Here is an 11015-nt window from a genome sequence, read left to right as displayed (position 1 = left end):
GGAGATTATTAAGGAGTCCCGAGTCAGCCAACATGCCTGCATCGTGTTTGCGTCCCTCTGAAATACAAAAGTACTCTATCAATTGTCTGATTGCAAAACAAAAAATTATATTTTTGCCTCACTAAGCTATCCTCCCTTAAACAGTAAGAGAACAAAATTAAGTCTGATTGCGACCATCAATCGACTAAGAAAATTTGTTTTCATTCATACTTACCTACTAGCCGGAAAATATTTCCAATTAATCCATTAGGCAACGCCAGCGACTGGAATTTACAGGAATGAACCCTTTTATGTCCATTATAAACAACTCGCTGAGCATGTCGTGGTCTGGAGATCGGCCTGACGGTTCCATTGACGAATCTGAAACAATTGTTGAGTGGAGCTCCTAGGGCACGAGGATTTTACATATTTCTAATCTACTGTTATTAGGTGACCGTGGTTTTCGTAAATGTAGTCTAAGGTGTGATTTGTTTTAAGGCTTAAAACGGATGCCGGTCTCCCAAACCGAGGAATCATGTCACTGTACCTACATGGGTAGGACACTCTTTTCAAAAGTATACACAGTCCTTCCATACTGTCCAACACAGTCCTCTGTTGACAGTGGAAAGTGGGAGGCAATTGCAGTGCTTCAGCAAGGCGAGGAAGGTCGGCTTTTTCAATGTGGAACTCTGCTTTACATTCGGCTGAATCGATGTTATCGAGATTGAACGGGTCATATTGCTGGCTCGGTAATTTCCACCACTACCCACAGTTGCTAATTATCGGAAACATCACCATTATCTCTGTAATACTGCAATTAATTATTACCCGGTAATTAAACATTTCAAAAAACCATATTAATTTTTACCGAAAATGCAGTTGAATGTCCAGGTAGAAGATCAGGATTTTCAAACTTCCTCATGCGGTCATCCAAGTTCGGCAAGATAATCTTTGTTTCAGCCATAAATGCTGCAAGGGTTGATTCCATTTTTTTCACTGTCTGTAAAAAACAATAGGCTGGGAATAAGTGGTCAAGATACACCTGTAACTAGAAACATATGTTCTCAGTTTACCTCGTTCATCTGAGATTGCCAATTCTCACTGCTTTGTTGGAAGGAAGTACTTTGCCACCCGCTTCTTGCTTGGCTAGTTGTTGGACTGTCCAGGGACCAGTCCGCCCAATCAAGGTCTGAGGGGAGTAGCATCATATCTGCGTTATCTTCTTGCAGGCTCTCTGTATATTGGACGTCCTCCTTGCTCCTTTCCTCTTCCAATTCTCTCCTCTCTTTCTCTTTTCTTTCCACATCTTTGCGTCTCCTCTCGTCTTGCTACTCTCTTTTTTCCGTCTCCCTTCTTTCCACCTCTTCCTGTCTCTCTTTTTTCCACTTCTTCTCTACGCCATTTCTCTTTCCATTCTCTCTTTTCCTTCTTCCTTCTTTCCAATTCCTCTTTTTTCCATTTCTCTTCCCATTCTCTCCTTTCCTTCTCCCTTCTTTCCAATTCCTCCCTTCTCCATTCTTCTTCCCATTTTCTCTTGTCTTTCTGCCAAATTTCCACTTCCCTTTCCCTCCTTTCCTTCTCCGTTCTCACCATCTCTATCTGTTGGCTCTCTTTCCCCAAGTCACTATCCTTTTCATCACTTTTTCCTTCATTTACTTCCTCTTCCCGTCGTACTTCACCCCTCTGTTTTTTATTGCCCACGTGCATCAAACGCCAGCCCGACTCCTTTTCACTTTTCTCCTCCAAGAAGTTTTTATAAAGGTCTCCCTCTTTTTTTCGTTTTCGGACTGTAGGAGCTACGTCATCGTCACTTGGGTCAACACGCTTCTTAGTTTTCGGCGGTTTTGTTTTTGAGTGTTGTCCATCATCGTTACCTCCTATTCCAGCAGTTGAAGACTTTTCTGGCATCCCAGTTGGTATCTTTGATCTTGCGACCAAAAATGCAAACAGCTCCTTTTGGTTGGAGAACCAGAACATCTGATAGTTTCAGCCAACATAAAAAAATAAGAACAGCCATTCACTTGAAACTCTAAATCATTAAGATATGGCGAAATGTTGTTTTTTTAGAGTATGAAGAGGCCTTTTCGTTTGAAGATAAGAACTTCCATTCCCCTTGCAATATGTTTAGGTTTTCAAGTATAGAGATTTCAGTACTTCTGTATTTCATTTTTAGAACGAAAGTTTCCTTGATCTGTTACTTTTTATTTTGCTTCAAGCAATTGGTTCCTTGGATCTTGAGAACAAAATCACAAACATATCTATGATGTCTGGTGGGGGTCAAGAGGATCTGATAGCATTAGCGACTTTTAAAGCTATCTGATAGGACGATTTTAGTGGCACCATAAACAGTCACTCCCGTTCTAACTTCACAAATACTAGTACTCGTCTTCAGGGTGCTAGACTGAAGTTAAATGGATAGTTTACCTCAAAGCATCATACTTAACATTTTCTCTTATTTACCTTACAAATTTGTTCGAAAAGCTGCTTCTCTTGTGTGTAAGGTGTGGCTGCAAATTTCTCAGGACAAAAATCTGATTAAGTACGCAAGGGATACTGAGTTCTAAAGAGTAAAGGCCCAAAACTCATCAAAGGAGACTGCGGATAACTTTCGTCAGGCGGTTAAATGGAGGCCCTGTCTCTTCCAATCTATAGACTTAGCTGGGGCAAGAACAACCTGGTCAACATTCTGTGAAATAGTGGAAAATTGTACTGGACTAAAAGTCTTAACCCTTTGGAGCCCAAATTAATTTTAAAGGATTTTAAAAAACTTAAACCAAGCAAGATAAAACTATCATATCTTTTTACCTTTTCAGCATAATCACATTCTGTAAAAAGTATTAGGATCCTTAATAATTGCAGTTTATTTTGAGTGATGTTAGCAAGGTATCTGATGTGATATGATACCATTATAACTGTTTAATTATTCACTTCTGTGTCACTTCATATTCAAATAAAATAATTAAATAGCCATGGAGGTCAAAAAATAAACATGAAAATTCCAATAACCACACAGATTGATAGATTAACTATCAGGGATTCTTTTGGTTCCACATTTAAGAAAGTTAATCAACCTCAAGATATTCTATGCCTGATTTTAGACAACTGGGTAGTTGCGCAATAATTCACTAAGTTTCAGAAAATGTTTCAAAATCTCACTGTTCCTTAAGATGAGCTAGATTTAATGCTATTGGTTAAAGTTCAAAGAACAAAGAAGCATTACAGCAGTAAAATAGTTCAGTTGATGACCTCAACATAACTTTTACAGATTTCAACGTTGATGGTACATGCGAAAGCAAGGTGCGGCACATAGTCCAACATCACAGTCAGGGCAATAATAGCTTGTTTTTTTCCTGATGTTGGCCCCAGAGCAAATGACACATCTTCTCTCCATCCTCCTCCCATTGTCATTCATTGGCAGGAAGTCAGGAAAATGCCTCTCCACAAACCTTTCTTGTTGATTATCGAGAGAGGACCTCCCACGCTTTCGTCGAGAACAAAAGTTACCAATGAGCAACTTCGCTAAATCAACCTTGAAAGCCTTCAAGCTTTTTCTTGGAGTGTGGGGGGATTCATTGAACAATACTTTTCCATTGAATATTGCCCTGTCAATGAGGTCAAAGAAAACCCTTGTCCACCATTTCTTTCCAGATATGTTAATGCCATAATAAGACTTCATTTGATCGTTTTTGTCAACTCCACCCATGTAGCAGTTGTAGGTTGAAATAATGGGAGGACAGGCAACATTCTCAAGGGTGCCATCTTTTTTCCTTCTTTGCACTTTTTGCACTTCAGGTAGTTGCTTGTCAGGAATGCCAGTTGTTGTGCCAGAAATGGTCACTGGTTTGTTGTCTATCCATGTTAGGGCAAGGATAGGACCCTTCATCCTCCAGACCGTCTCTCCCCTTTTCATTGTTTTGATTGCATTTTTGTCAAAAAGAACTGCAGGGAATTCTTTTCGTCCTTGTCTAACAGTTCCACAAGCTAGAATTTTCTTTGAGTAAAGATCTTCTAGCAGAGGATATGATGTGAAAAAATTGTCAAAGTAGACATTGTACCACTTTCCCTCTATTCCCCGGCAAAGGCGGGTGACAACGGAGTAGCCCAGCCCCCTCTGAATACCATCACGATGGCGTCCAGTGTATATGTCAAAGTCACACAAGTATCCTGAATGACTATCTGCTCTACACCACATTTTTATACCACGTTTGATTGGTTTCATCGGCATATACTGTTTGAGAGAAGTCCTACCTTTGTATTTTATCATTGCTTCATCGATGGCTTGTTCCTTGTGAGGATTATAGCAGCGAGTAAAATTAGCTTGTAAGCTTTCCAGGAATGGTCTTAGTTTGAAAAGTTTATCCACATCAGGAGATTCACGTGCTGGCATCTTCGAGTTATCATTTAGATGTAAATATCTATTTACGTCCAGAAATCTGTTCGTTGGCATCACTTTTGCAAATTCAGGGACACCTAAAATCCAGTCATCCTTCCAATAATCTCTCAGAGAAGGCAAAGAATGGATGCTCATGGCAATAATCAAACCTAGAAAAGCTTTTAGCTCCTCTAAAGTCACTGCTACCCATGAGTTAGGATCTTTTCCATTGGCCGTAAGGCATTGGATTGCAAACCTGTTTGTTTCTCGAACAATTGAAGTCAGCATGTGGTTGTCAACAAAGAGGAGAAAGTAATCCAATGGAGACATTTCAGCAGAGCACGCTACAGCTGGTCCAACATTCTCTCTAAACTCAGGAATGGCTGGTACCTCTTCAGGTGCATCGGTCCATTCTAAACCTGCGAACGAATAGTTATTTGGCCTTCCAGCTGCACTAGTTTCACCATTATCTGTGTCATCGGCTTCTTCATCCTCCATGACAACATTTCTCAAGTCAATTTCATCATCTGGCTCCATAAGGTCCTCATGCCGAATAATTTCTGGCTCCAAATCGTCGTCACTTTCACTTTCAAATCCATCGATGTCAGACTCAAAACCATCTTCGGGAATAGCGAAATTTCCTTCCAAATAATCGAGCACATCCTGCGTGCTATATGTCACAGGCCTTCTACTCATGTTTACAAGTGGATTTTAAATCCCGTCTTGTCAACAAACCCCGCAAAATTGAAAAAATCGACGAAAATACCGGCAATCTAATCAAAATGGCGACTCCTTGTGTGTTTTTGCTTAAATAATCGTTTGGAGACTGGTAACGACTTTGGGAGAGACTGCTGCTTAAAATAACTGCGGACAACTCTGCTGTCCGATATATCGGACACTGGGCTCCAAAGGGTTAAATATGGCTGGAATGCAAGATGGACTGTCTGAATATCCAGTGATTAGAGCTATTAACATTGTGGAGCTCAACTTGGGCGAAACAAACCAAGATGACAGCCATCTAGCTTTTATTACATTTAACGCCTGCGTCGCAAGTGGAGGTTGGGTGCCCATGGGCCAGGGGGCTGCAACCGCAATACACCCGAAGGCGGAAGAACACCCACAGGCCTACCAACCCGCAACCCAGCCACGAGCCCTCCCCTATAGCACCCGTCACACTGAGGCCAGAAGCCCAGTGGAAGTAAAATGAACCAACCCCTGAAAGAATAAATAACTAAATAAATAAATAAGAAAGAAAGCGTAGGGAGGGAGGGGAACCAAGAGAAACGGTACGCTACTGGAACGCCACGCCACGCCATGCCACGCTAACAAAACTTCAAGTACAACGCAAACACAACGTAGGCACATGGCCTCCGCATGCGCCAAAGTGACATACCGCTGGACAGGAATCTGCCCCCATGCTCACGAATAATGGTAAACGCTACAAACGCAAACATAGTCACGCACAACGCTACAGACGACCAACGTGCTACCAAAGAATGCCAAAAACACCCGAGACCATAGCTCCTAGTCGTTAACTACATTAAATATTATTTAATAGTATTTAACGCCTGCGTCGCAATTGGAGGTTTGGTGCCCATGGGCCAGGGGGCTGCAACCGCAATACACCCCAAAACGGAAGAACACCCACAGGCCTACCAACCCGCAACCCAGCCACAAGCCCCCATGCGCCAAGCCGAAGGGACCTCCGGGTAGGAAACCCGAAGCAAGGGGGCTCGGGGCTGCAGAGCCCGAGGCCCAGCGGGCCCAAACCTGAGGCACCCACCCCCACAGCAGCCCCAAAGGTAGTAGAGGTACCTTCTGTGCAGCCAGCTGTCTGGATACGTGGATGATGGAGCTAGCTGGAGTGTGAATATAAATCTGGTACGCATCACTAGACCACCGGCCTATGGTCTTGATTAGATGATCCGAGACTCCCCGAGCAGCAGCTGTAGTTGCTGCCCCAATACAGAAGCTATGGCCTGAATAGGAGCCAGTATAGCCAGCTGAGTGCAAGATAGACTGAACTGTGGATGACAATTGTTGCCGAGTAAGAGGGCGACCGTCAGTAAAAGTAAAGAGAGGAGCCTTAGAAGAGCCACGCAGAGCCAAGAAGTTGCCCAAGGCACGGGTGGGACACACTGGGCCCTTAGTCTTAGAGCACTTGATATGCACTTTAAAACAGGTAGGATTCACCAGGGAATCAGCTTGCACGTCAGCAAGAGTCATATGGATACTAGGCTGAAATGCAGAACTCCCCAGCTCGTAAGAAACCGAAGAAACCCAAACAGCATGCCGCCCACAGCATCACATGGTCTCTCCTGGAAAAGTCCAGACGATGAATCGCCCGCAGATGATCCAGGGTGATAGGCAGGCGCCGGGGTGATACTGGACCTTAAAGCCCCTTAATTCCCCTGAGCAAACGCTGCAAGCGAAGGCAGTTGACAAAAGGGTCCAACAAGCCATGGTCAATGTGAAGGGAACGTACTGCTGACAGGTATACTTTTATAGAGGCGTGGGTCAAGTTGTCGGCCAAGAGTGAAGCAAAGCGCATGAGAATCTCCTCATCGGCAGGAGGGAAGGAGCCATCGCTGTTAAGGCGACCATCCCGCCAGAAAAAGTCAATATAGCGATGTTGAGGAGAGAGATAAACACGCCGAGTGGAGGGCACGAGACCCTGGGAGAGCAGAAACTGACACCTCTGGGTCAACACGTCTGGAGTGCGGCCAGCAGCGACTCGGGAATCACACAGGGAGTCAGGTCGGCTTGAGGTGCCAGACGACGAAAACACTGAAATTTTATGCGTGAGAGGGAGTCAGCTACTGGATTGGCCAAGCCGCGAACTGAAGACGCAGTAAACATAAATGAGTGGCGTATAGCCAGCAAGGATAAAAGACACAGCAACCCCATCAAGTGGTGGTCCCGTGAAGTGCCAGACTTAAGTACAGCCACCACTGACTCATTGTCACACAGGAACTCGACCTGCTGAGAGACCCACTGAGAACCTCATAAGGCGGCGGCTACAACGATGGGGAAGAGCTCCTTGTACACGATCGATAACGATCGTTGCTCCATAGACCAAGCACCGCAAAACCACTAGGTGTTAAAAATAGCCCCATAGCCCAGTGAGCCTGCGGCATCCGAGGAGACTTGGAAGTCCGGGACGGGCGCCCACGTGGGCATGCAAAAGAAACTGTTTCCATCGCAGGTTTGAAAAAGCTCCCGCCACCAGGTAAGGTCCCGACTGAATTCTTGGTTTAGCCTGATGGGGTGATCGTCCAGGCGGAAGGCACAAAGCAAGTCAATCATCCGACAAAGAAAAGTCCTCCCTTGTGGGGCAACCTTGCAGGCGTGATGGAGGTGGCCAATCAAGGATTCCAACTCCCGCCTCTTAGAGAAACGCTTGGTGGACCACTGTTCAAGTAAGGCAACAATCCGGTCTCTTTTCCCAGTGGGCAGGCGAGCCTGAAGCCTATCAGAGTCGAGTTCAATCCCGAGGATAGTCAAACAAGTCGTCGGTCCCTCCACCTTGTCAGGATGAAGGGGGAGGCCAAGCCTTTCGCAAAGGCGAACACAGGTGGGTAAATAGAAGTGGCAGAGCAGGGATGATGGTGGACCAAGGGTAAAAAAGTCATCCAGGTAGTGAGGTAGGAACTCCACGCCATAATTATGAACCAAGATCCATTCAACCAGGTCCGCAATAGAAGTGAAAATAAATGGCGCTGAACGCAACCCAAATTGGAGAACCAGATCGACAAAGTACTTCCCACGCCACTGCATCCCCAGCAAGGGGCGATCGTCGGGATGGATAGTCACATTACGATAAGCACTGGCCACATCAAACTTAGCCATTAGTGTTCCACGACCCCGCGCCATGATGCCCTCAATAACTACATCAACTGAAACGTACTGCACTGTGAAGGGAGGCTTAGGAATGCCATCGTTCACGCTGTGCCCAACAGGAGAGGAGAGGTCAAGGATGAGACGCCATTTGCCTGGTTGATTGTTCTTGGGAATGACCCCAAAACGGCTGATATGTAGAGAAGGAAAAGGAGGGGCTGAGGGTCCTGCCGGAGGAAACTTTTGTCTGCAAGTAGGAGTCTATCACAAATGGGTGCTCGAAGGAGGAGCGCATGTTCGAAGAAGCGGACTTAAGATTGACCATGGACGACTCAAAGCCAATACGAAAACCCTCGCGTAATCCGGACAACACATAGGCCACTGCTGCCTGGTCTGGATGATGCTGCAGCTCTATCTGAAATTGATCCAGCTGTAGTGTAGAGACCTGGGAGGCTGGGGCTAATGGTGAGAAAGAATGAACGGAAACTGCAATGCTGGGTATACTAACTGGAACTGTAACAGAACAAGACGACTTGACCGAGGAACGCAGATCACGCTGGCCCCCTGACGACGCAACAAAACTATTTACACTATGTACACAAGCCTCACTGAGCATAACCGCCCATTCAGTACCGTCCCCCTCTCCCCTCGGGTTGGGGAGGTCGGGATCGTGCGCCAGAGGAGTTGGGAAATGGACAATTGATCTGGGTGTGCTCACCCTCACAGTTACTGCAGCAGTGTCGATATTTGCACCTACCAAAGGGCCAGCGGCACTGCCCATCATTCCAGGAATGGCAAAAAGGAGGGACTAGGTTGGTGTCACGGGAGGCGGCAGGAAGTGGAGCTGATGCCGTGGAAGAAGATGACCGTGGTGGTGGGGGTGAGGCCATGGCTGGAGACCTTTAGTGAAAGTTGTATAGGTCTAAGTTCATCCTTGACTAGTCATTGAGGCCAGAGGCAGCTGCATCCTTTCTGGACACCAGGTCATACTCTAACCAGGCTGAACTAGAAAAATGACGAGCCGTTTGAATGATAAGCAGCTTATACTTGGAGAGATCGGGCCAACGATGAGGGTGAGCTGTGCACAGCACCATCTGAAAAATAGTAAAGGCTTCCGTCCAAGTCAAAATGTCTTTTATTCCAACTTGCCTGCGTTTTGACAAGGACACCACGAGCTTACCATTGAGGAACGTTTGCGGCGCGGAGGTTCACGGACAACAAATCTGCCAATTTGACAAACTGGTCGCCTACAATTTTTGACACCAGTTTTGAAGGAATTCGGGCATGCCCCAGACCAAGGATAAAAGCCTTCTCAGACTTGGGAGATGCCAACGAAGACTCAAGGCTTGGAAGACCGCTAGTAACGCCAGGCGATACGAAAGTGCAGGGAGTAGGAGCCACAGGGCGGGCCGAGCTCAAGATGGTAATGGCCGGTACTGGCGTAAACGTAGGAACAAACGCGGGAAGGGTAAACGTACCTGAAGCCACCGAAGAAACACCGTCACTTGTACTCGCAGTGGAGCCCCGCTAGCAGAAATGCCTGGAACCCAAGAAGCCTGTGAGGAGGCGTTTCTCTGGATCGATGAAATAATGGGGGGAATGGAGTTTCCGATTGCCCGAACCACAGCCTCGGTGAGGGAGTCGGCCAACTGAGGCGACCAAGAACTAGAAGCTGTACACGACACAGGACTTTCAGACGTTGCCGTAGATGGAAGGGACTTTTCGGTAGGAAGGCCCGCCGATAAGCTGTTGTTGGTCGAGCGAGATGGGCGCGGCATTACAGAGGACAACCAAAAAACTCTCCAGCAGAGGACGAACCACAACAGGAACAACGACGAACAACAGTAACAAAAACCACTTCGACCGGAAAAAGCTTTGACAGAACCAAGAGAAAACGCTATGCTACTCGTACTGAGAAACCAAGCTAACCAAAACTAGGGCAGAACTAAGAGAAACGCTACGCTACTGGAACGCCACGCCACGCCACGCTAAGAAAGCTTCGAGTACAACGCAAACGAAACGTAGGCACGTGGCCTCCGCATGCGCCACAGCGACATACCGCTGGACAGGAATCTGCCCCCATGCTCACGAACAATGGTAAAAGCTACAAACGCAAACATAGTCACGCACAACACTACAGACGACCAACGCGCTACCAAAGAATGCCAAAAACACCCGAGACCATAGCTCCTAGTCGTTAACTACATTAAATATTATTTAATAGTATAAAGCGTATTCTCTTTAGGAATTTTGAATGTCTGCGGATGTGAAAACTTGACCGATACGGGTATTAACAATGCCACTTTTGATTCCTTACTTTTTCTTGGACTAGCTCATTGTAAGGTCGGTGTTGATTCCATAATTTGTGCTATTCAAAAGCACGAGATTTTTGCAATGTGCGTGGAAGGAGTAATATTAAGCACAGATAACATCTCACATTTGGTTGATCTGTTCCATGACATGGCTGAGATTGCCATTCCCGCTGTGTGTGGCTTGCAACAGGGAACGGTCTCCTCCGAAGCATTACAGCCACTTTGCTTTTACTGCCGCTCATGGCCTCTAAATATGGTCTTGTCCGTCAAAGAAAGCATTGATGGAGGCTGGATGAAACTTTAATAAACAATCTGTACTGATACGAAAAGAATATACTGTAGTTCCCATTTCTCATGGATAAACTTTCCTCCCTTGAGACCATTACCCATCGTTACATCAGCGACTATACATGTATTTATGTATTCCTATATGCAGTCCTCGTTTTAAACGTACAACACCTCAATTCATCTCACCCAATCTGACTAATTTATTGATGCAAGAAAAGTACTTTTTC

General features: G+C 45.7%; 1 protein-coding gene across 1 annotated transcript; it reads right to left on the bottom strand.

Annotated features, from left to right (window-relative positions):
* Window positions 1–7444: 7444 nt before the first annotated feature.
* Window positions 7445–8224, bottom strand: LOC140953701 (uncharacterized). The gene has a single exon (XM_073403107.1). It carries the CDS (start codon window positions 8222–8224, stop codon window positions 7445–7447), a length of 780 nt encoding a protein of 259 aa, XP_073259208.1.
* Between the last annotated feature and the right edge of the window lie 2791 nt (window positions 8225–11015).

This window comes from Porites lutea, chromosome 12 (genome assembly GCF_958299795.1).
Source record: "Porites lutea chromosome 12, jaPorLute2.1, whole genome shotgun sequence".
Lineage (NCBI taxonomy): Eukaryota > Metazoa > Cnidaria > Anthozoa > Scleractinia > Poritidae > Porites > Porites lutea.
The sequence above is the reverse complement of the archived record's forward strand: the minus strand, read 5'-3'. Positions and strand labels throughout refer to the sequence as shown.